At 29.1% G+C, this 27,633-nt stretch overlaps 1 protein-coding gene across 1 annotated transcript in view; it reads left to right on the top strand.

The window, feature by feature from the left end:
• LOC142331309 (beta-1,3-glucan-binding protein-like) overlaps nucleotides 1-26,549 on the top strand; it is a 45,638-nt gene extending 19,089 nt beyond the window's left edge. The window contains exons 8-14 of the mRNA XM_075377112.1: nucleotides 3,164-3,312; nucleotides 5,595-5,719; nucleotides 8,871-9,031; nucleotides 11,488-11,748; nucleotides 17,338-17,483; nucleotides 20,969-21,070; nucleotides 25,570-26,549. Of these exons, the coding sequence (XP_075233227.1) occupies nucleotides 3,164-3,312; nucleotides 5,595-5,719; nucleotides 8,871-9,031; nucleotides 11,488-11,748; nucleotides 17,338-17,483; nucleotides 20,969-21,070; nucleotides 25,570-25,674 (1,049 nt within the window). The 3' untranslated portion in view covers nucleotides 25,675-26,549. The remainder of the gene's footprint in view (nucleotides 1-3,163; nucleotides 3,313-5,594; nucleotides 5,720-8,870; nucleotides 9,032-11,487; nucleotides 11,749-17,337; nucleotides 17,484-20,968; nucleotides 21,071-25,569) is intronic.
• The last annotated feature ends 1,084 nt before the right edge of the window (nucleotides 26,550-27,633 follow it).

Below are 27,633 nucleotides of genomic sequence, written 5' to 3'. Positions count from 1 at the left end.
ATCATTCATATATTAGTTAAGAGTACAGGACAAATAAATTATATATGAAAAAAGTTCTGGTAACTACTAAAAACTTGCATTACTTGAAGAAATATTGTTTGAAATATGAGAATACTTGTATAAAATGTTTTATGTAACAAAAATTTAATTTCACAGAAGAACCGTAAAACCTTTCTGAATTAAAATCTAAATATATCTTTGTACAGAAAAAATTTTTTTTATCATATAATCTTCAAATTAACCCTAAAGAAAGAGTGTATGACTTTTATACCAAATTTAATTAAAAAATAAAAGCTGTAAACATTAAATACTAAGATTCAAAGAATGTTGCAGATTAAAAATGAAAAATTTTATAAAAAAAAAGTAAAAATTTATTAATTTTTCACCATGAAGTTGTGTAGAAATAAGCTATTATTATTAAGATATGTACACTTAAACTGCAATATTGAAATAAAAATTACTGCATTCAGTAGGTAAAATGACATCAGTCCAAGTAAATCCTCTGATAATAATATTTCAGTAATTGGTCATGTTTCACTAAATTAAATTTGGTCACATTTTTTTTTTAATTTCATACATTTTGCAAATCCTAGCACAAAAAAATTTTTTTTATACAATCAGCAAGTCTTAAAAAAGTGATATCATTCTTTTCTGTGAAAATAAAATTTCTAAGATTTGTAAGCTTTGTATCTCTCACCACTTGTTGAAATAATAATATGTTCTTGAAAGAGCTGATTGATAAAAGCAGTGTTGCACAAACTAATGTTACGTATTTCAGTGAATCTGAACTATTTTTTCAAGGTTGTTGACACTTAGAACAAATGTAAACAATGACCATTTGTATTTAGAACACAATTCCAACAATGGAAAATAAATTTCATAAAAAATGGCAGTTAAAAATTTTCAACATTTCCAGTTTTCATTTAAATTTGATAAAACTGAATCCCCAACAAAAATCTGTTACTTTTTTTGTAATTAGGAAGAAGTGAAGGGAGCCTGAGTGGTTTTATTTTTGTAAATAGCTTTGCTTGTTTTTAATACTTTATGATAAAAATGGATTGAAATTAGATATTTTTAAATTCCATAATAATCACTACAAAAGTAGACCAATGTGTTTACCAAATTCATTGTTTAAAATAATGCAACACTAAAAATTTCTCATACATTTTTATATCGGGTGATCATTTGAAAAATTACCACATTTATTATTCAACAGCTATCAGTTCCATCATATTTCTGTTTGCAGCCATGTACACCATTCTTGGTGGAACTTTTTTAAAATTATTTTCAAACGGGTGGAACCTATCCTTTCTGCTACACAAATCAAAAATTTTAAATGGCAATGGTAACATTTGATTACATTACTTGACAATCCAAAAAAATTAAAATCTGCCCACCCCTTTGCTTGGTACGTGCAAAAAACCTTTTGGGGAAGTACTTTTTTTAAATTTCAGTCCAACAAAAATAACTATAAAATTACGTGATATAACTTCCTAAACCATTTGAAGTAATCATAATCTACAGATTAAAACTGAAAATTATTTTTAAAATTACCAACACAAAATCTTGCCCTTTAATGTTTTCCAAATTTTCAAGGGTTGAAAACTTATTTTTTTAAATGAGATGGTATAGCTTGTGACACCTCATTGCAATGCCCTTTGAATTACAAGTAATTTGGAGCAAATAAAATAAAAATTGGTTCATTAGTATTGAAGTTATGATTAAAATATGTTTGTTTTTTAGATTATATTAATATTTTTTTTTAGGTTATGTTGGGATACAGTGTTACTGAATTAATACAACGTTACTGTATTTTAATGTAGTGTAAACCGAAGCATAAGGAAATCTCAGTTTTATGGGATATTTTATGAATTGAGCTCTGAGGATTTGCTACTACATTTCCCAAAACTTCAACTCATCTAAAATGTTCGCCCTCCACGTTTCTTATTCATGACAGATCCAATTTCTTGTAAGTTTTTTACAAGTTTTACAGTATAAGAGTGTGAACCATGCCGTTCATTAAACGCTTGTGCAGTTCTTCTAGCACATTTATTGTAATCTCCATATGTAAAAATTAGTTCAGTCCTTTCTTTCAGATAGTAAGTCATTTTAGCGATACAAATTTACAAAAGACATGAAATGAAAGGCCAAACAGTAGAACAATAACACAAATCAAATGCCAATTTTAACTAAAGAACACAACAATTTCAATAAAATATGACGAAATAAATAGAATAGATACTTTTTGCCACTAATTACAAACAATATGAAAGAAAACAATTTACAAAACTTCACCATAAAACTAAGATTTCAATAATTTGCAGAAAATTATAACCTGTTACAACAAGCAAACACTAACAATGAGATCTTCAGCTTTTAGGTAGATTTCATAAGTAAGCTACCTATTGTAATGGGTACCATTATTCAACTAACGGAAATTTTTACATATTCATTTTCCACATCCCCAGATCCCAAAACCACAATCAGTTCAAAAGTTTATATATATATTTCACTTTCTTGTGGACACGATAACTGCCATAATTTTGCACCAATCACTTTCAAATTGATACATAAAATATAATGACCCAAAATTTTGGTCGAGTTGGGAAAAATCATTCAAAGAGCCTTCCAGTGAGCTGTCACAAGTTATATCATCTCATAAGTTCAACCCTTGAAAATTTAGGAAACATTTAAGGGCAAAATTTTGTGTTGGTAATTTTAAAAATAATTTTCACAGTTTTAATCCACAGATTAAAATCCATCCCTTTGAAAATAATTTTAAAATATTACCCCCGAGAATGGTATACATGGCTGTAAACAGAAATACGATGAGACTGATAGCTGTTGAATAATAAATGTTGTAATTTTTCAAATGATCATCCAGTGTAGTATAATAAGTTTTCATTTGGGAACTTCTATTTTAAATTCTGTCAGTTACAGTGTTCAAAATATTATAATTATGTAAAAAAGTTATTTTAACTTGTTTTTTCAAAAATTGGTCCAGCATACTGTGAAATTGAATATCAGCTTCATGGTCCTGTATTTTAGTCATTTTAAATATGATTTTGTACGGAAATGTAATATATATAGAATTTATTTTAATAAGCAATTATAAAAGACATTGTACTTATATATTTTGATTAATTTACAATTATTGTTGCAGAAACAAAAATAAAAAGCTGTATGATTGGTTCTACACTTGTAAATGGTATTAGACAATGTGCTTATGAAAATCTTTTTGAAGAAAACTTTGATTCTTCTTCCGTTGACACATCTAAATGGAGACATACGATAAAAATATCAAGTGCTGAGGTAATTATTAAGCATAACCAAACATTAATTAACATTTAACATACTGCACAATAAAAATCAGTGATGCTAATTATGGAAATCATAATCCTAATTATGACTGCAAATTATGGAAATTGTTAGGAAGTAATTTCAAAATTTAAAATAAACATTCCTATAATCCTACAATAAAATATACTGATATTTTTTCTGGTTACAACTTCATTCAAAACATATGCAGCATTTTACCACTGAATTTGTATTAATAGTCCATTTTTAATAGTATCTAGAATTTACTTAAGTTTAGGACAGTCAGCATCTAGTTACAAGTGTGTATGCTCTGATTAGCACTCTTAGCAATTTTAATGATTTTAATTAACCTTTAACTTGACACTGACTTTATAAAATAAAAGGAAGAATAGAGTTTTATGTATTCAAAGTCATCTTCACTAAGTGAATGAACTAATCTTAGCTAATAATATCTTAAACTTGAGTATTTTCATCATCTTTCAAATTTGATTGTAATTTGACTGTTCAGCTTGCATAAAGACTTGGTAGTGGAGAATTAGGAAATCTTGCATGGAATTCTTCCTCAAAAGGAGTAGAATTCTTATTATTTTTTACATCAAAACTGTAGCATAAAAACTTGTCTACGTTTTGTGTTCTGAAACGCCATTATTCTCAAGACACATACAAAGTGGTACGAACAAGTGAATAGTAAGTACAGTAATAGCAATATATAATAAATAGCAAATGCAAAATCAAAATCTCTTACTTGTTACTAATATTGCTTAACATCAGAAATTTTTGTTATAGAATTTAAATGTAGATTCAAACATAATGGGATTTTAGCCCACCATGTTTTTTACCATCTAGATGGGAACTAAATTAGAACTTTAAATTAGATGGGAAATACAGAACAATTAGTTTAACTAGTCATGCATCAAAAATCTTAACTAGAATTCTATACAGAAGAATAGAGAGGAGAGTGGAGGGAGTGTTAGGAGAAGACCAATTTGGTTTCAGGAAAAGTATAGGGACAAGGGAAGCAATTTTAGGCCTCAGATTAATAGTAGAAGGAAGATTAAAGAAAAACAAACCAACATACTTGGCGTTTATAGACCTAGAAAAGGCATTCGATAACGCAGACTGGAATAAAATGTTCAGCATTTTAAAAAAATTAGGGTTCAAATACAGAGATAGAAGAACAATTGCTAACATGTACAGGAACCAAACAGCAACAGTAACAGTTGAAGAACATAAGAAAGAAGCCGTAATAAGAAAGGGAGTCCAACAAGGATGTTCCCTATCTCCGTTACTTTTTAATCTTTACATGGAACTAGCAGTTAATGATGTTAAAGAACAATTTAGATTCAGAGTAACAGTACAAGGTGAAAAGATAAAGATGCTACGATTTGCTGATGATATAGTAATTCTAGCCGAGAGTAAAAAGGATTTAGAAGAAACAATGAACGGCATAGATGAAGTCCTACGCAAGAACTATCGCATGAAAATAAACAAGAACAAAACAAAAGTAATGAAATGTAGTAGAAATACCAAAGATGGACCACTGAATGTGAAAATAGGAGGAGAAAAGATTACGGAGGTAGAAGAATTTTGTTATTTGGGAAATAGAATTACTAAAGATGGACGAAGCAGGAGCGATATAAAATGCCGAATAGCACAAGCTAAACGAGCCTTCAGTAAGAAATATAATTTGTTTACATCAAAAATTAATTTAAATGTCAGGAAAAGATTTTTGAGAGTGTATGTTTGGAGTGTCGCTTTATATGGAAGTGAAACTTGGACGATCGGAGTATCTAAGAAGAAAGGTTAGAAGCTTTTGAGATGTGGTGCTATAGGAGAATGTTAAAAATCAGATGGGTGGATAAAGTGACAAATGAAGAGGTATTGCGGCAAATAGATGAAGAAAGAAGCATTTGGAAAAATATAGTTAAAAGAAGAGACAGACTTATAGGCCACATACTAAGGCATCCTGGAATAGTCGCTTTAATATTGGAAGGACAGGTAGAAGGGAAAAATTGTGTAGGCAGGTCACGTTTGGAATATGCAAAACAAATTGTTAGGGATGTAGGATGTAGAAGGTATACTGAAATGAAACGACTAGCACTAGATAGGGAATCTTGGAGAGCTGCATCAAACCAGTCAAATGACTGAACACAAAAAAAAAATGGGAACTAACAGGTTGTTTATTTGTAATTATTAAATCATTGAATTACTTTGCAATTTAATGACCAGTAAAATTTACCAGGCAGAGTAATCAGATTTCTTTCTTTTTTTTACAGGATAATGAATTTGTTGTTTATAATAAAACGAAGGAGAATATATTTATTAAAGATGGAATTCTACATATTCAACCAACATTGATGGATGACCAAATGGTTAGAGAAGGATCTTTAGATTTATCAAAGTTAGTATTTTGTTTTTTTTTTTTGAGGAAGTAATGAAATAAAATACTGAAGATTAGAAAAAACCATCTCATACAAGAATTAGAGCCTTTAACATCAAAGTTAAATGCTGTACCAACTGAGTTATTGATGCACTATGTACAGTATATATACAGAGTAACTTAAAATCAAACTGCTACAGAGTAAACGTAACTACATTTACTCTGCAACATATAACATTTTATGAATGAAATGAAGATGTAAATTATATTAAATTTTGTATTTACATTACCAAAAGTTTACATATTCTCTATATCTCTACAAAAGGTGTTCTTAGAATTGAGTGAACACCCTGCTCAGTGTTCAACTTTAAAACTGTTCGAGTGATCATATTAAGAGTCACCTGATGCAAAACTTTGATATCAATGCTGCGGATTTTTTATTGAATGTTTGCTTTTAGTTCATAGTCTGGAATTCAGTTCATAAACTCTACCATTCAAATAGCCCCAAAGAAAAACTCACAACTAGACAAATCTGGGGAGTGTGGAGGCCACTCTCCTATGCTCGAATTTCATTCTTCTGTAAAAGCCTCATGAAATGCGTGCTAGTGAATTGTTTGATGTGACATATTGCTCTTGTCTTGTCAGAAGAAGCCGAACTCTTTTTCAAAATTTTTTAACTGAGCTTAGACTTTTCTGAAAATTGTACGTTTCTCTATTGACAGTTTGACCAAAAATATTGGTCCTTGCTATATAATTATGGGAAACAGCACTCATACATTTTCTCATTAAAATAGATGCTCAAACCTCCAGTGAGGATTATTAGTTATTTGTTACTTGGTGTTGTGCAAATTAACATTCCCAAATAAATGAAACCGTACTCCATCTGACATGAAATACAGCATCAGGTTTATCTGTTCATCAACAATGTTTCTGAGAAGCCAGTCGCAAAAATTAAAACTATTCAGTTTGTATGTTCTCTTAACTTTTTGCACTGTTTCAAATTTAAATCCATACAGTTTCAAATTTAAATCCATAAGTATCTTATGGCAGGATGTGAATTACACACCACTTGTGCAATCCTTTCGTTGATCATATAAGGCATTTTAGAAAAACACAAAGAACAACATCTTTAGAAACTGCAAAGATCAAAACTATACTGCCCTGAAGAGTGAACATTTTACAACCGATTAATAGTAACATAACCAGTAGTCATGCTAGCAGTAGCAGCATGTGACTTCAAATAACTGCAGTTCAAACCAACTCGGTTATATTTAAATTTTGTTACATCCCTAAGTGAAGTTTCAAAGTGAAACCCCAAAGTGAAACAACTGGCACTAGATAGGGAATCTTGGAGAGCTGCGTCAAACCAGTCAAATGATTCAAGACAAAAAAAAATATGTATCGTACATTTGTGATGGAATATTCTGTAATTTCATACTGTAAATAGTACTTTATTTTATGAATTCACATGTCTGGCTGATATGAAGAACAATATAATATATATTATTTTCTGAAATTAATCTTTTTACTATCTTTTTAATTATTCCTTTGTACTGATAAATAACATTTAAATTCTCTTAAATAAACCATCTTGTACAGAAAATTGAGATAAAACATGTTTAATTTATTTAAATTAACTTTTTGTGGTCCATATCTTACCTTTAACCAAGGCATATCTTATCCTTAACTTTCCATGAAAGTATTTTCCCGGGGCCCCGCATCCTAAGTCATAATGTCATAATTGAAATAATTCTGTTATTGCTTAACAAAAATGAAAAATAATTTAAAAATAAAAATACTAAAATAATGAAAATGCATATTAATTTACACGATTGCTGATATCTAATACAGTTTTTACAAGACCACGTGCCTCAAACATTTTCTGTTTTATCAAACTGAAATTTTGTTTGCATCTATCTATATATGTAATATTTTTGTAATATATTTAATTTTATGTCATCTTTATTAATTTCTAATATTCCTAAATTTCTATTAATATCAGAAGTAGAATGATTATTGGTTTTTAGATGGTCTGCCATATTAGATAAACATAATTTATTATTTTTGTAATTTATATAATGTTCCACAAGTCTAGTTTCAAAGGATCTATTGTTTTTCCTATATAAGTCACATTACAATTATTAAATTTAATTTTATAAATTCCACACAGATTGTTTATTTTACTATTATTATTATTATTATTATTATTATTATTATTATTTTTGTTTTCTAAATATTTTATTGTGTGGTTATTATGTTTGTACACTGGTTTAAATATTTTGTTAATGATATTAGTGTATAAACACTTTATGTATATTTCTTCATTTTTTAGTGTCTTATTACATATTGTACATTATTTTGTTATTGTGTTTTGGTAGTTGTTTTTTAAAAATATTATTAATTAAATTATTATCATATCTATTTTATTGCTATATGTTTTGAATGTTTATTTCATTATTTAACTTTTCTTTGTTTATTATGAGTGTACTCGACTACTTTACTAATCATATCTGTATATGTTAATTTTCTGTGACCAAGAACATTAATAAAAATAATGATACTGAAAATAATAACCACATAATAAAATTAGTAAAAAAAAAAAAAATAATAATAATAATAAAATAAACAATCTGTGTGGAATTTATAATATTAAATTAATGATTGTGATATATATTTAGAAGAAACAAATAGATCCTTTGAAACTACATTTTTGAACATTACAGAAATTACAAAAATAATAAAATAGGGGTATCTAATATAGCAGACCATCTAATAAACAATAAAAATTATATTTCTGATATTAACACAAATCTAGAAATATTTATAAATTAATAAAGATGACCTAAAATGAAATATAATAGAAAAATATTACATATATAAATACAAACAAATTTTCAGTTTGATAAAACAAACAGTGTTTGGGGAAGGAAGGCAGTCTTATAAAAATTGTATCAGATATCAGCACTCATGTAAATTAATGTGCAATTTTTATTATGTAATAACTGAACTATTTAAATTGTGACTAAGGATGAAGGATCCTGCAAAAATACTTTGGTGAAAAATTAAGGTAAAATTTCCCTTATCTCAATATTCTGTGCTAGGTGGTTTATTTAATAGAATTTAAATAGTGAAATATTATTTATAAATATTCTTGTATTTTGGTAATTTTTAGGTGTACAGGATATTATGGATCAGAAGAATGTTACCATCAAGCAGCAACGTTTCAAATACTTCCTCCAGTATATTCAGCACAAATTACATCAAAATTCTCTTTTAGGTATGGTAATGTGATGGTAAGAGCTAAACTTCCTAAAGGAGACTGGATTGTACCACGTAAGTTTTAAGTTAATTTTAATATTTTTATCTTTTTATATGTATGCTTGTGCTTAGTTCATTACATAAGATTAAAGCTTGCATTTGGGAATATGATGCAGAAATATAATAACATGTGAAAAAATGTCGTACCAGACCAATTTTCAAACCCAGAACTTTCCAGATGAAAGGCAGAAGTACTATCATTCCATCACAGAGGATATTATTACAGATGTTAGAAATTATTATGTACCTCTATTATTTTGAATAAGGGAATATATCATATCACATCTAAAACCTGCTACCTTTTGAACTTACTTTTTAGTAGTGTCTGCAATGCATTCTGAAATCCCAGTAGCATTTTTTCAGTAAAAAATAATGGTCAACCAGATTTTGGAAGCAAAATTGCTCAGTCAACTGATGCATTATGAGTTTTGATTACTGTTGAGTGAGTTTACTTTTAACTTTTATCTGAGTAAATAAGATTTTAACTATATATATTTAAGCTTCAAGACAAAGCTGTAGCTATCCATTTTTCAATGTCACACCTTTGCTTAATCTACACACAGTAACTTTTATTTTATCGAGTTTAACTTTTTTTTCTGACGTGACAAAGGCAGTTTGTTCTTGTGGTAAGGCAGTAGACCAGCAAGAAGTACAGTGAATTCTGATTAAAACATATGTAGTATTCAAATGGTATTTTTTTATTTTATTTTACACTTGATTTCATGAAAACTGCAACTTGTACTTGATTTATATTTGAAATTTTGCAGGATCTTTTTTCTGTATTGGAAAGAAGTTAATCTATCTTAAAAAAGCTAAATACTTTTAGGCTTATCCAATTTTTATAATAAAACAGTCCCTTATAACTGCCCTTTATTTCAAGACATTATTGCTTGTTTTATTTGCTAAAGAAACTGATAGATTTGCCAAGTATTCAACTGATAGATGAACAACACTGAATAGGATATTGATGTTTGCAAGGGGGTATGGTTTTCTATGTTTTTGTGGTCTTAATGTATTTTATTTTGAGTTTTCTATGAAAACTGGCTATTTCAATTATGAAAAGTTTAAATAATGACCTCAGGCATTGAGACATTTTCATAAACATATTAAGATTCCACTCGCCTAAGAAACGTTCTTTTAAGATCATCATCTGAAATGGGTAAATGGATCAGGGTGAAATATGTACAAAACTGCCGTATTTTTATGCTTATACAGATGATTAAGTATGTAGTAGATACAAAGCCAATCTCCATGGAGGAGTGGTACTGCTTGACCTTTCATACAGAGGTTCTGGGTTCAAATCCCAGTACACCATGGCATTTTTCATACGTTACAAAAATTCCATTTCCGTATTCCTGTGTACAAGCTTCAAAATTTCTTTGGTGAATTAATTTAAATTAAAAAAAAATATTTTAAGTTATAGCGGTAAGTTTTATTAAAAATTTTGAAAGTGAATGTATGATATCAGATTTTATATTTTTGAGTTTAAATCTCTTCATTTCAAATTTTTTGAACCCTTATTAATTTTACTTTTCTTCTGTGAGATTTTAAAAAAAAAAATCCATTTTTTCTTTACTCTATTGGTATAGCTCCAAGTCAATAGGATTATTAATATTAATAAATATTGTTACTTGTTCATTTCAGAATTTAGTCTACCTCACAATTATTTTAAGTGGTTGTGATTTATTTCTATTTCAAGTAAATCAGTGAAGTAATACCAAAAATAATTTTCAGCTGTAAAATATTTAGCAATATATTATGTAAGTTTTCTAAGTGTGTTAAAAAACACAATAAAATTGAGAAAAAAAACCAAATGAATGAATATAAGGAAGATATGTTCACTCATGCATACTTTACATGCATCACAATCTCAATAGGATTTCGTATCCACACCTTTAAATGACTCAATAATTATATACATAGTATTATTTGTAAGGAAAGAAATAATAAAATAAATTGATAAGTATTTAAATTTTTTAATCTAAAAAAACAGTGACTTGACATATATATGTAAATAAACATGTATAGATTATATTTTCTATTTGTATACTTTTTTATGTAGATAATGCAACTTTTTTGGGAAGCTCATTATTTATGTTAATGAGCAGAAAGTCAGTGAATTTCCCATTAATAAGTCTGATTGATTGTTCTACGTAGTATGGACTTCGGTAAAGTAGAAAACTATTCCGATCAGGGAGTAGCCCTAAAAATTAATTTCCCCTTCCTCTTCTCACTCCATCGGTAATTAATGGAGCAGAAACCCTGTTTGCGGAATTACTCAAGAACTGTGTTTCTGTCTGGAGTCATACAAAAAGTTAAATTACTCGCTGAGACGCCTATTGAATAAAATAGATGTACATTTCTTATTCCTAATCAGTCAGTATCCAAAGTTTTAACTTAAAGATCAGTATATCATCTTAATATCTCTTTCAATTGTAAAGCCATTCTCTTTTCTTTTTTGTTGTTGATAGAAATGTGGTTGGAACCAGCAACAAAAGAATATGGTCCATTGTTTAATTCTGGTAGAGTTCTAATTGCATCTTGTAATGGAAATGACATATTATTTGAAAATGGAAAAGATATCAGCATGAGAAAACTAAAAGCTGGTATTGTAATGGGAGTCAATAAAGAAAGAGATCGAGAAATTTACAGTTCAGTTAATGGATTCTTACCTGATTTGACTCCAGGCTGGCATGATGAATTTCATAATTTCACATTAGAATGGACTAAAGGTAAGATATGATTGATCGCTTGTTTTCATTTGAAAATTTACTTTCATTTACATATTTTATATATTTGCATTTCATTTATATATTTTTCAATATATTTTATATATTATAGTGTATTATATAATACACATATTATAATTATATAGTGTACATACTTTTTTTGTCAAAAAATAACTACTTAACCACCAAAACACAGTAACAGAAAAACCTAAAAAAAACTAATACTGATAGTCAACTTAAGCAGAATTCTGCATCATCAGTCAATACACAGTTATATAACTACATCAAACAAATAACAAAAAATAATAAAAACTAAAAAATTTAGAAACATGGACACTAACAGCCACAAAATTTGTAATACCACATGTGCATGTTGTGAGTGTTAACAATGGCCGATCTTGTAAATCTGGCTTCATCGGTAAAGAAAACATTATTCAAAAAATTCAGATTAGGACATTTTTGGATAAGCCATTGGCGTAGCTGAACACGGTGAATACAATCTCTTGAATATTATTAAATTTTATCATTTATTACATGATAACATTTACAGAATTATCCAGTTGAGGTCGTGTCAAATTTAATTTTATTTGGAAGGAAATGAAAGCTGGTTTTTTATTCTAGAGTGGCTCGTTTAAAGAATTTTTTCCGTAACTTTGTTATTTATGAACATATTTGAATAAATAAGGTGTCATTTTCTTTGCCATAATGTTTAACATTTTTGTATAACATAACATTTAGATAAACCAGTGGTTGCAAAGATATTAACAATTAAAGAGTTAACATAGCTGCCATTTTGAAATGGGTTGAAAGATCAAGTTCATTATTTTTATGTAAGTAAACGTCTAGCTACCCTGGTAGTATATAAAAGATGACGGATAGCCAGTAAGTAAGCGTTTCCAAACATATTCGTATGTTGATATAACATTTTTTATTTATTTTGATGTGGGGACCATTTCCTGAATTTTTGAAATAGTTTTTATAAACACTCAGTATGGAATGTTTATGTGTCTGTCCATCCGTCCGTCTTTGTGTGTGTGCGTGTTTGTCTCTCTCCCTCTCTCTCTCTCTGTGTATGTTTGTGTGTATATGAACATGCACACCCCCATATATACACGCCAACCGCAATACATAATATTTTACTTTCCAACAGAAAGAAGAATTTGTCACCTGCTCCCAGTCTTTCTTATGGTTATGATGTACACAAAAAAGCATCTCAGATGAAAGTAGCATTAGGGAGAGTTGTTTATTTTCACAGTAATGATATTATTCATTACACATCCAGTCTCTGCAGTTAGAAGTGTGAAGAAGTTACTTGCAGTATCATCACCTGCATTTCATTGGACTTAGAATGATAATATACAATTGTATATTTGGCTCAGTGAATAGGGCATTTTTTTTTGTCTTCAGTCATTTGAGTGGTTTGCAGCTGTCCAAGATTCCCTATCTAGTGCCAGTCGTTGCATTTTGGCATACCCCCTACATCGTACATCCCTAACAATTTGTTTTACATATACCAAACATTGCCTGCCTCTACAATTTTTCCCATCTACCTGTCCCTCCAATATCAAAGTGACGATTCCTGAATGCCTTAATATCTGGCCTATAAGTTTGTCTCTTCTGTAAACTATATTTCTCCAAATGCTTCTTTCTTCATCAATTTGCCACAACACCTCTTCATTTGTCACTTTATCAACCTACCTAATTTTTAACATTCTTCGATAGCCCCACATTTCAGAAGCTTCTAATCTTTTTTCTCAGGTGCTCTGATTGTCCAAGTTTTACTTCCGTACAAAGCTACACTACAAACATACACATTCAAAAATGTTTTCCTGATATTTATATTCATTTTTGATGTAAACAAATTATATTTCTTACTGAAGGCTCGTTTAGCTTGTGCTATTCGGCATTTTATATCGCTCCTGCTTCGTCCATCTTTAGTAATTCTATTTCCCAAATAACAAAATTCTTCCACCGCCATAATCTTTTCTCTTCCTATTTTTATATTCAATGATCCATCTACATTATTTCTACTACATTTCATTACTTTCATTTTGTTCTTGTTTTTATTTTCATGTGATAGTTCTTGCATAGGACTTAATCCATGCTATTCGTTGTTTCTTCTAAATCTTTTTTATTCAGCTAGAACTACCATATCATCAGTAAATTGTACCATCTTTATCTTTTCACCTTGCAGTGTTACTCTGGTTCTAAATTGTTCTTTAACATCATTAACTGCTAGTTCTCTCTAAAGATAAAAAGTAATGGGGTTAGGAACATCCTTGTTGACCTCCCTTTTTTATTACGGCTTCTTTCTTATGTTCTTCTATTATTACTGTTGTAATTTGATTCCTGTAATTGTTAACAATTGTTCTTCTATCTCTCTGTACTTGAACCCTAAATTTTTGAAAATGCTGAATATTTTATTCCAGTCTACTTCATCAAATGCCTTTTGCAAGTCTATAAATGTCATGTATGTTGGTTTGTTTTTCTTTAATCTTCCTTGTATTATTAATCTGAGTGCTAAAATTGCTTCCCTTGTCCCTGTACTTTTCTGAAACCAAATTAGACTTCTACCACTTCTTCCACTCTCCTCTGAAATCTTCTGTACAGAATTCTAGTTAATATTTTTGATGCATGATTAGTTAAGCTAATTGTTCTATATTCTTCACATTTATCGGCCTCTGCTTTCTTTGGTATCTTGACAATAACACTTTTTAAGTGTGATGGAACTTCCCCTTTATCGTAAATATTATACACCAGTTTGTATAATCTATCTACTACTTCCTCAACTGTATTACGCAGTAATTCTGCAGGTATCCCATCTATCCCAGCGGCCTTTCTGCCATTCAAATCCTTTAATGCTCTATTAAATTCAGATCTTAATATTATATCTCCCTTTTCATCATCTTATACCTTCTCTTGTTCCTCTTTAACAACAGTTCTCATTCATTTCCTCCATATAACTCTTCAATATATTTCACCCTCCTATTGACCTTTTTTTTCGTATTATAAATTGGTGTACCATCTTTATTTAACACATTAGATTTTAACTTACGTTCCACAAAATTCTTCTTCACTTACCTGCACTCTCCGTCTATTTTACCAATGGTCATTTCTCTTTCCATTTCTGAACACTTTTCTTTAATCCACTCTTTTTTTGCTAATTTGCACTTCTTGTTTGTAGTATTTCTTAATTGTTGTTAATTCCTTTTAGCTTCATCACTAGCATTGTTACACTTTCCACATTCATCTATTGGCTGCAATATATCCTCTGACATTCAAAGTTTTCTACCAGTTTTCTTTGTTCCTCCTAAGTTTGCTTCTACTGATTTAAGAATTACCTTTTTAACTTTCTCCCAGTCTTCTTCTGTATTTTTTCTACCTTATCTTTTTTTATTCAGACCTTGTGCAATGTTCTCCTAAAAATCTTCTTTACTCCTAAAAATCTTCTTTACCTCCTCTTCCTCAAGCTTCTTTAAATTCCACAGATAAATCTGCCACCTTTTCTTCAGGTTTTTGTACCGCAATCTATATTTCATTATCACTAAATTATAGTCGCTATCAAAGTTTGCTCCTGGATATGCTTTGCAGTCGACAAGTTGATTTCTAAATCTTTGTTTAACCATGATATAATCTATCTGATACCTTGCAGCATCAACTCCCTTTTTCCACTTCGTGCAAAACTCAGTAAGTCGATCCTCTCTTTCATTCCTTTTGCCCAGTCCATATTCAACCACAATATTTCCTTCCTTGCCTTTTTCAATGCTTGTGTTCCAACCTTCAAATATTATTAAATATTCATCCTCTTCTATGTATTCAATTGCTTCATCAGTTTCTTCATATACACACTACCTCATCATCATGGGCATTTGTAGGCATATAGATGTTAACAATCGTTGCTGGTTTTGATTTTATCCCGATTACAATGATTCTATCACTAAGCTTTTTGAAATACTCTACTCTTTTCCCTATCTTGTTAATTTTTAAATCTACACCTACCTGCCCTTTATTTGATGCCGAGTTAATTATTCTAAAGTCACCTAACCAAAAGTCGTTTTCCTCTTCCCACCGAAACTCGTTAATTCCTACTACATTTAACCTACCCATTTCCCTTAAATTTTCTAACCTACCAACCTTTTTTTAAACTTTGAGCATTCCACGCTTCAACTCATAGAATATTGGTTTTTAATTTTCTGGTGACCCCTTCCTTATTAGTCCCCTCCCAGAGATCTAAATGAGGGACTAGTTTAACTTCGGAATATCAAGGAAGGCATCTCCATCTTTGTTACGTGAAAATGCAGAGAGCTACATTTTCTTGGAAAAAAACACCCATGGTTTTCGATTGTTTTCAGCTGTGCAGTACTTAGAAGATTGAGTGATGTTGATATGGCCGTTTAAGTCCTCCTGATCTACGTCCTTTAACAACTACTGAAAGAGCTGCTATTCTCTTTCAGGAATCATTCCTTAATCTGGCTCTCAACAGTTACCTCTTTGATATGGTTGCATCTTCAGTCCAGCTACTCTGTATCACTGAGCATTCATGCTCCCTCAACATTGATAAGGTCTCATGATTCAAAGAGGGAGGAATAGGGCAAAGAAAATCAATTATATTCTTTACCCAGTAAGCCTGAACTTAAAATATTACTTTCCCTAGTTTATCTCTGGGGAAAGTGATATACTGGGGCTCACTTTATTCATTAGTATGAGTTGAGAAAGTCATGCTTACCCAGTAAGCATGATTAATTGTCATGCTTACCCAGTACTATTCATTATTCTAGAAAATTTCTGCATAATTTTTGGGAGTGATTTGTGACTCATGTCAAAATGCCTTTAACTATTTCACATAACAAACAAACATATAAAAATGAAAGTTTGTCTGTCTGTTTAGAAATCACTCATAAAATTAAATTATTTATTTTATTTTTTAACGTATTACTGTCTTCATAAAATTTTTCACACCATTTATTTAAAATATATTTTTTTTACAAATCTGGCATTAATTCAGAACTTAGTATTTTTCAATTATTAGGATATGCAGCCTGTACATCTACCTGCCAGCCTCTACCTAATAAGCTGTTAGCATCATAACCCCGGCAGTCATAATAATTATGCCAGCAGATCTGTACAAAGAGTAAATAGATTAATTATCATAAAATAAGTAATAGGAAAAAATCATGTAATTTCTAATGATAGATTCTTACTGACTTAATATATTAATCATCTGGTTGATTAACAAATTAATCAACCAGATGACAAAAAATAAATGTCTGAAATAAACCATCTTGTGTTGTAACACTGGATAAATACTCGTATATTTGAAAGTTTTCTTTAAATTCAATGTACTTTTTTATTTTCAGGACTAAGGGTTTCATACTTTATACATAAAAATTCAAAATCTTTCATTTAATTTTGTTAAGTCTAATTCTCTCAACTACAACAAAACAGATTAATTTTACTTAATAATAGTATATATTTGTTTTCTTTTCTCCTCTAAAGATAGGGTTAAGTTTTTGTTTTTTTGAAAAATGCACTGATTTATTTTATTATAAAATACTCATAATTTACTAAATAAAGTTTTATTTAATTTTTCAGATCGTTTATCATTTTATGTCGATGGCAGACTAAATAATGAGCTAGATGCAACTAAGCAGTCTTTAGGTAAAATACTTCGTTTTTCAGATGAAGATATTAGATCTACTTGGCCAAGTGAAAATCGTTTGGCACCATTTGATCAAGATGTAAGTTGTTCTTAAGTTTTAAGTACTACATTACATTAACCTATAATCTTGAAGATTTAAATATGATTCTGCTTGTGCGTGATGATACATACAACTAGTATAACAAAATTAGTTGTCTCTGTAACTCACCTCTATCTAACAGAATTATATACTTAATACTCTGGCAATTATACTGGAATTATAGATGCACTCCTGTATAAAATGTTAACAGCCACCACTGTAGCAAATACAGAGCCTCAAGAAGCTCTCTATAATCTGCATGACAGCAATTTTTTTATATTACACATTTTTGAAATTAAATTTTTTTATCACATACAGATTACAGTTTTGTATATAAGCCAGCTCAGTAACATATACATAGTTCCATTATTCTGTTTATAATTCTCCTCCATTCAGTTATTATGTTTATTTTGTTACTGCAGTACAGTGAGAAATTCCTAGTTCATTGTAAGTGTTAGCTCAAGTAAAAATTCTTTTTTATTTTTGTGATAAGATTTATTTCATTTTTTGGATGAAATGAGTTAAGTATGCTAAATGAAAAAAGTATGTGTATTTTTATTTTTACCATAATACAAAAACAAACGAGAATATTTTTTAATAACATGCACATTTCATTGTTGATTCAATGTTGGCATCATCGAGTCGACAATGAAGATATAGAATAACTTTTATAACAAAAGTCATACATCTGTCTTCACTACATTTCATACTAATTGAATTTACAAAGTCATCAACTCTGATAACAACAATGATACATTTATAACATCAACTGGTTTTCTGAATTAGGCAGACCTGTACTTTAAACACTCAAATAATAACTAAAAATCATACTTTGTACCATGTTAACAAAAAAACGTTAACTGGATGTTGGTTAAATGGAGGGAAGATATAAATACAATATTGGAATTATGTTTATGCTACTGAGTTGGCATGTAGCATTACACGACAGGCTTTGTATATGCCAGAGAGGCAACAGTTAACATGCTAAGCAGGATCCCATTAAGTTTTGATACAACTATTGCAACATTATATACGTAATCTTACTAAGGTGGAGATGGAAATGGTTCATAGCATGTGTGCATTAATAATGCAATTAAATTATAAAATATATTTTAATCTGATTCAGTTTATTGTAACAGAGGTTTACATTTTTAAATTATTCTAAATACGTCTGCCTAATTCCCCAATTAAAAAAAACATCAACAATAACACCATCTGATATCAGTCCATGACAAACAGTAACACTAATCACTAAAGATGACAATCTCAAGAGCAATTGAAAACATAATATTTATTAAATCTACTTCTGTTTCCCGTTTAAAAATTTATTGTTTTAAATAATTTTCATCTCTAACTGTGATGGAAAAAGCGTGGCAAATTCCAATTTTTCTTTAAAATGTTAAATTTTTGTTCTATTCTACCTATAAAATACTTAAATAAAAAGTGTTTGTTTTCACTAAAAGTATGTTTTTATTACGTGTAAATTTATCAGTTTGAAAACTGGTTTAACACATTATCTCTCTGGCAACCGATTTAATTTTAATGGTAAAATGGCCATGCAGGATTGATGATGTCTGGAGTAAGAGGAAACAATTTATATATTATAAATTTTTACATTGTATAATTGCTTTATTAACATAATGGCTCATATGCAAGCACAGTTTGTTTCAAAATTTTTTGAATGCATGCAAAAATTATTAGAATTAAACATGAATAATTTATTGCTATGTTGTATAATCTGACATATTTCTTTGAAATGTGTTATAAATTTCAGATAAATGAATAATATATTATTTGTGAAAGAGAAAATTCAATTTGTTTGACAAAACAATCATTTTTATTATCCAATTTTATTAAATTTGAATTTCATTAAATCTGATATGAATTATACAGAAAGAAAATGCTATAAAAGAATTTTGTTTAAAGGACACAGTATAGCGAATTTCTTGAATATCAAAATCCACCAGCCATTATTTAAAATATTTGGGAGGAATGAATACTGCATCATTCAAGGAAGTGGATTGTATCCCTCAAATCATTCAAACTAACCAGATGCAATAAAATTTTTAAATTTGATAAATGGTAAATATTTTGATGTAATGGTGTCTATATTTTATGTTGACTGCTATGGACGAGCAAAAAGAAAGGCTGTTTGAATTATTTTGTTATTAGATCTGTTTTAATAAATGGTCTTAAGGTTGTTAAGAAACTCTGTAAAACAGACGATTAGATAAATATTACACCTAATGGATAACATAAATAAAATTATGATAAGGCCATGGAGATCGAAAGCAAAATAAGCATGATGACAGACAACTCAGTGAGACATATATTCAATCTTTTGAAGAGAAAGTGAGAATTGGACAACAATGTTCTGGAAAATACCAAATATTGAAATGTTAAAAGAAAAATATGAAAAAAATGTTGAAAAAGACAGACATGGACCAGTATGTATTTGTAATTTTCAAAAGAAAATTTGATTCAGTTGAAAAGATTACATACAATTTGTGGGGCAGTAATAAAATAAAAACTGTTGCTCCAGATTTCAAACATACTGTAAAGAAATTTTTGAGAATTGTTATTAGACAACTTTAAAATCAATATCTATGATATAGAAAAAAATGGTACCAACATGAAACAATTTATGTGAATGTCATGAATTTGTAGGAAAAATTTTATAAAAATATTTAAGTCTAAAAAAAACGCTAAAATACCCAAATAGAGTGCAATTGTTATTAATCAGTTTCAATGTTATTTATATGTGTTGATTGCTTATACATGTTAATTTTAAATTTTAATTATTTATATTTTCAGAAAGCTTGAAATTTAATATTTGGGCAAAATTCCTAAATTTTGTGAGTTATTAATCTTTTTTTTTTAGAATTTCTTTTTTTTTAAACAGAAACTACATTTTGAGAAATAACAAAATGTAATCAAAGTAATACATTATTATTACATTTCTATGTTGTAAATGAAGCCCCAGCAATGGCAATTATTAAAATTTATTTTTTTATAAAAGTTGAACTGTTTCTTAAAAACAATAGGGAAAAGATGGCGTAACTAACTAAATTTAAAGGATTTCAATAACCTTCCTAAGTTGCATTAGTGGTACAAAAGTTTTTTTTTTAATAGTGTTATACTTCCTCCCTCCATGTGGACATACTGATGATGTACTAAGAGTAACTTGATGGTAAGGTCTGGACACACAGTATTCATTATTTTTCTAGTCATCTTGGAATTCCTCAGAGTTTGTTTATAATAAAATTATAGAGCTACATCAAAATTTATTTTGATGTAGGTTATCGATTAACTAAAAACTTTTTAGCACAACCATTAAAAGATAAATCAAAACTTTCTAGAAGCATTTACATTTTTTAATAATAAAAATATCTTACTGCTGAACAAGAAAAATATCAAGCTTTATTTATTTTAATTGTCGGTTGAAAATAACTTGTTAAATAACAAAAATTAATTTTCTTTTACAGTTTTATGTAACTTTAGGATTAGCAGTCGGAGGAAGACAGTTTCCTGACAACTCTGTAACTGGTAATCATCACAAAAAACCATGGAAACTTAATAGTCGAAAGGTAATAAATAAAACAATCTCTGAATTATACTGTATATTTTGGTAATTTACTATTCACTCTGTAAGAAAATATGCTAATCTGTTAATTTTTTTATGTAGATTTTTTTCTGTTTATTAAGTTTAAGTGTATATAAACTTAGTTATGAGAAAATGACTTGTAACACTTGAACAAGGAAATCTGGTTTTCCTTAATATGAAACATCCAAATGAAAAATGAAGACATTGCCATTACTTAACAGAGTTTGGAGAAATTATAACTTTCTTTTACTTTCCAGGATGTTGCGGTTTATTTAACAGATGGAAAATTTTTAAGTATTGTTATTCAATACTTTTATAATATACAATAATTTTATATTTTTTTAATATTTTAGGAAAGCCCAAAATTACTAAAATCTGAGTTCTAAAATAATGTACATATGCATCTATGTTTAGTTTAAGATCATAAAATTTGATGTAGTAGCTTATATAATAGGGGGATTAATTGTTAAATTTTTTTTAAACATAAGATCAGATGAGCAGGAGATATTTCACATGTCATTCTATCTAAATCTTACTCTTGCAAATTTTTTAGCTTATGTAAAATAAATATTTAAAGAATAATAGTAATAATAAAACAACTTCAAAAAAATGTACAATGTAAACTAATACTTCACTTCTTTAAATTTCAACTTCTGTTAGTGTCAAACTACAAAGATTTAATTTGACACCAAACTAAAACAAATTGAAAATTAAAGAAAAAGTATTGTTTTGCATTTTTTTGTGGAGATTTTTTTGAAATTGAATCTGTTTTCGTAAAAGGTTTATTTTAATTATTCAGCTTTATTTAAACTGTGGATAAGCTTACAAAATCTGCCCGTTTGGAAAAATGAAAATGCAAAAAACCTGTGTATTGATAAATGTAAGAAAAGGTATACAGAGAAATGATATAAAATGACTGCTAGTAAGGATTTGACACGTTTCTCTTAAATATAAAAATATGTATTAAATTTTTACGTTAATTTTTCCAAATAACCTTCTTATATACTTTATGTGAAAATATTTTGAGTATCAGAATAATAGCAGGTTGTTTATCTCTGTGATAGATTAATTTGGTACAAAGCAGTAAAGTAGAAAAAATTTAAATATCTTAAGAATGCCATTTTAAACAATATAATCATTTGTTAAAAGAATCTTTCACTTAAGTGTGGAAAAACTTACAGAGAACTTACTCTACAAATTAAAGCAGAAACCATCATCATCATTAGTCCATTTGACAAAGATTAAGCCTGAACATACTTTTAAAAACTTTAAATCTAAAATAAAACTGTTTTAGAAATTAAACCATATATTTTTTTAATTCTTCTAGACGTTTTCCTATTAAAAGTTGGCACCAAATTTAAAACAAATAATTGCTAACAATTTACCCTTTATTTGATTGACTTCAAAAAGTTAAATTTTAAAGAGCAGTTTCTAAAGAAAAAAATATTTTTTTAACTGAAAATTTGGAAAGACCTCAGAAAACTTACTGTCTGTTTTCCAAAGAATGTAAAGACAAGAAACCTGTATCTTGATAAATATAAAAAATGGACTGTTGAGAAAAAATGAAAATAATCTATTACCTAGCAGGAATGAAGGCTTTCTGAAATACAGGGAAAAGATTTTTTGAATGTAATTTCTTATTAAAATATTTTAGTATCTTTTAAATTATGATAACCTTAGGATAAAATTTATTCTGAAAATATTGGTTACACGTTAATGTTTTTTAGTTTTTTATTGCTTTAACAAATAATTGTTGGTTTTTTTTATTGTTTCTTTTAAATAAAAAATTAAATTTATTAAGTTTTAATAAATGTCAAGTTTTAGAAATGTTGCCTGCTAATGGAAGAATCATTTTTATTTTGAATATATATGTACTTGTTTAATACATATTAGTAACAAGCTAAATTATCTGGCTCCTCTCGGTACCAGATCTATTTTTTACCTGAAGAGATAACTGTCAAAAATCCATACGATATTCATACTAAATGTTGAAAGAATATTTTATACTAAGATTATTTCAAATTTTATTTGCTTCAATTCTTGTTCCCAGTAATTCTTTACTTAAATTTTATAGGATGTAAATCACTAAAAACTATATACAAAATGGGGAAAGAAGAACAGTACCCCTTAGTACCCCTAGTTTGAACTTTTTTTTTTTAATTTTTGGAGAAATTTGTATAAGTTCAATTTGCTTTAATTTTTTATAGCTTGAAATTTTTTTCCAAAATTCATTCTGAGGTTGTAATTTGAAAAGATTTTAGCCAGAGTGAAATTAATTTTATTTTATTTTTAAATGAATCGTGAAAGAAAAAATAAAGAAAATATGTTTTTTCAGGAGTTTTTCCATTGATAATTATTTCAAGTGAAGAAATAGCAGACTTGACAAACCAACCTTCATTGTGCCCCCCCCCCAAAAAAAAATATTCAGTTGTGTAAATTATTAACTCTAACAATAAAGTCCATTCATCAAGTGCTTCATTGAAACAGATTCTATCAATCATACATAATTCCAAACAAATAGTAAAACTGAGATAAAACCAAATTGAAATAAACAGTCATTGAGAAGCTCTTTGTTCTTTTAGCTCTTTTTTTGTTTTAGTTTTTAATGAAAGGCAAAACAGTGGTAATATGAAAATAAAATCAGCCTTACAAATTATTTACACATGCAAATTTTAACCAATAATATTTATTTTTGAAAATTCATCACTTGTCTGCTTGTGAAAATCACGGTGCAATAAAATTTTCTATTAGTAGATGATATGTTAAGAACAGTTTACTCACTATTAGTAAGTGTGTGATAAACAAGCTTATCATTTTATTATGGCATGTCAAAACAAAGCAGTTCAATTTAATTTTATTGTAAACCAAATCAATTTACTGATTATGGGTATCATACAGCTGTCTTATAGGACATGATTTACTTAAGGACTCAGAATATTAGAATATAAAAAATATGACATGTTCTCTGTTAAAGCTTTCTGTTCACCTAATTTTGGCTGGATAAATTTATACTGAAAACCATGCTCAAAGTTCTGTCTATAAAATTTATGGAATTTGTAGAATGTATTCATTAATAAATATATATTCAAATAAGTTAAGTGATTCCAATTAATATAAGTTAAGTGTTTTCTATCGGTGTAAACAAATGTATGCATTAAATAATCAGAATGTCTACATATAAGAGGGTAAGTTAATTATTATCCGCAATGTAGTTATGAATTTTATTGCAATACAAATAGGAAATTTACATGTACAAGTTTCCTGATACCCTCAAAAAAAGAAGGTTATCGGTTGAGCTGCGAGCCAGGAATGCACTGCTTCTTTTACTGTTTCGTCCGAGGTAAATCAACGGCCTCTTTGAGTGGACCAAACAAATGGTAGTAAGAAGGGGCAAAATCAAGACTATACGGGTTGAGTTTCTGAAGCATTTCAGCAGTGTGGGCAGCAGTATGTGGACGGGCATTGTTGTGAAACAACAGATCATCTTTCACAGCAGTCCTCGGCGTTTGCTTCGAATTGCAGGCTTCAGCTTGGCAGTAAGCATCTCACTGTAACGCGCACTGTTTATTGTCGTGCCCCTTTCCTCATAATGTTCCAGTACTAGGCCTTGTGAGTCCCAAAAAACCGTAAGCATCAGTTTTCCTGCGGATGGTTGGGTCTTGAACTTTTTTTTGCAGGGTGAATTTGGATGCTTCCATTCCATACTCTGCCGTTTACTCTCGGCTCGTAATGATGGATCCATATTTCGTCACCAGTGATGATTCTGTCTAAGAAGATCTCCCATTCGTTACCATAGCGACCCAAATGTTTTTGGCAGATGTCCAAGAGCGTTTATGCAACTGTATGAGTTGTTTTGGGAACCATCTTGCACAGACTTTATGAAACCCAAGTCTGTTGTAGATGATTTCGTAGGCAGAACCATGACTAATTTGCAGACGATGTGCCACTACATCAATAGTTACTCATCTGTCTAAGAAAACCATGTCACGTGCACGCTCAATGTTTTCCTCATTTGTGGCGGTAAACGGTCGTCCGGCTCCTTCGTCATGTGTAACACTTGCACGACCATTTTTGAATTTTTCAATCCATTTGTAGACATACTGTTCTCGTACTGTACCGAAAGTATTAAATGAACTTCGGCCCCTGATACACCTTCCGACCACAAAAAACGGATCACTGAACGTTGCTCTTCTTTGGTGCAAACAGAAAGCGGAGCAGCCATGGTTAACAGCAAGGCAGCGATAATGGAACTAACCTAGCAGCATCAAACCTGCACAGACATAACAACAATTAAACCACGCATGCGTCATCTATGCAACACGATAGTACTACCAACATAAAAATATAACTAAATTGTGGATAACAATTGACTTACCCACGTACATGAACATTCTGATTTATTAGTAGATATTGAGTTGATTATCTCTGTTTAATCTCTTTGTATTATTATTTTTTTTTAATAACTTTTTTGTTTTTTTCTAGTACAAGGTGGACTTCTATGAAGATAGGGAAAACTGGTTAAAAACGTGGGAAAATGGTCCATCAGCACTGCAGATTGATTCTATTAAAATCACTGCATTACCATGAACATTAAACTGTTCTGTTAATTTATTTATTTATTTATTACTCTTTTTTGACATTGTGCTTGCTATCTTACTATTTTATTTTTACACGACTGTACAAAAAAGAAAGTAATGTATTTATGGTGTACGTACGAGGTCTATTTAAAAAATAAACGAACCTTTTTAATTACGCACCAACAGAAATATTTAGTGACGTGCGATTGGCAGTATATTGTGTTCCGCGTAACCTCCTCTGTAACCACATGTTCTTGTATTGTTGATACGTTGTTTAGTTTTTGTGTAATTATTGTTTGAGTAAAACATGTTTAAGTGTTAGTAACAATTTTTGTAATGTGCGATTTGTGGAGACGAAAGCTGGGTTTACGGCTATGACATTGAGACAAAAGTTCAATTATCAAAAAATCTGCCATACGCACGTCACTAAATATCTCTGTTGGCACGTAATTAAAAAAGTCAGTTATTTTTTGAACAGACCTTGTATGTATGCATATGTTTGTTCCACCATAGCAGCTCAACGGCTGAACCGATTTAGATGTATAACCCCACATTGGAATCCTTACATTATATGTATATCCTTATATTATATATATACATATAAATTTATGTTTAACATTTTTTTAAATTATACTATATATACAAATATTACATACAAAATTGTCAGCTGCATGCTCTTTAATTAACTTATATTAGTATTGATCCTATAGTAAAGATCAATGTTTGACAGCAGTGTTCTTTTTGGCAGTCATGCTTTTTTTTAATATTTATCTCTTGTTAAATTTCAAAAATAAATTTTTATCATAATTAACATTTTATTTGAAATATGATATTAACTTTGCTTATTATATGACTTGCTTTTTGTCACATTTAAATAAAAATATACTGTTATTTTTGTAAATTTTTATTGAATTCATTGATTATTTAAGTTTGATATTTTATATGAACACATTTAAATTCTACAGATTTTTTACCTTTACCATTTTCTGTATGTTTCCTTCCTTATTTTAATGTTACACTACTTATTTTTCTGCATTAAAGCCTAGTGAAGCATCATAGATGTTGCTCCAGAGCAACATCTTGGGTACATCCTTGTTTATTTTTAGTTACCGATTGAGAAAATAATTATTCTTGTATGTAGGTTAAATATGAAACTTACAACTGTATTTTTTAAGGTTTGTTTACATAAAGAATTTCATAACATTTTAAATTTCTATAAGGATAATCACCGTCAAGAGCTTTCCAGCATAGTTCAGTTCCATACCATCTTCATCTTCTTTTTTAATGTAACTTAATCATGAATTAAGTCCTTGAAATATGAAATAGTTCTTGCAATACCTCATACTCTTGTGTTGCCATGTTACTTTGCTTTTTACCTAACATTCCAGCTTTCTGCAACCCTTCTGTAATTCATTTTGGAGTGGAAAATCTCCTGTCCCGTTCCAAGACATTATTATTTTTGTAATCTTTTTAAACTTCTAAACATTCATATGTCTTTTTTAGAAAGTTGTTTCATGGTAAATTTGCCCAGAACTCTGTTGCAATAAAGTATCTAATAAACAACTGTACTGAGCTACAAAAGTATTTTAAACTTTAAGGAGTTTGCTTTTTCTGGTCTTCCTATTCCATGAATGATCGAATAGTTATTTAAAACTGTGAATTTCTTAAACTACAAACCAAAATAGATTTAATTCATATGAAATTTTTAATTCCCCTTGTGGCCATTTTCAGTGACTGCTGTTACTGCTTTCACCCAGCAATAGCATTACTGGTTTTTTCTTTTTTTAAATTAAGGAGACGTGTTTAAAATGTAGTTTAAACGTGTTTAAAATGAATTTTGTCTTTTCATTTAGTGTATTATTATGATATACTAAATTTTTTTATTTTAAGAAAAAAAATTGTTAACGGTTCATCGATAAAGAGGACATCCAAGAAAAATCTTTTACTTTCCTGTCTAAATAGCGCTACA

Source organism: Lycorma delicatula, chromosome 10, assembly GCF_047948215.1.
Source record: "Lycorma delicatula isolate Av1 chromosome 10, ASM4794821v1, whole genome shotgun sequence".
In the NCBI taxonomy this organism is placed as follows: Eukaryota; Metazoa; Arthropoda; class Insecta; order Hemiptera; family Fulgoridae; genus Lycorma; species Lycorma delicatula.
This window is presented reverse-complemented; position numbering and strand designations above follow the sequence as displayed.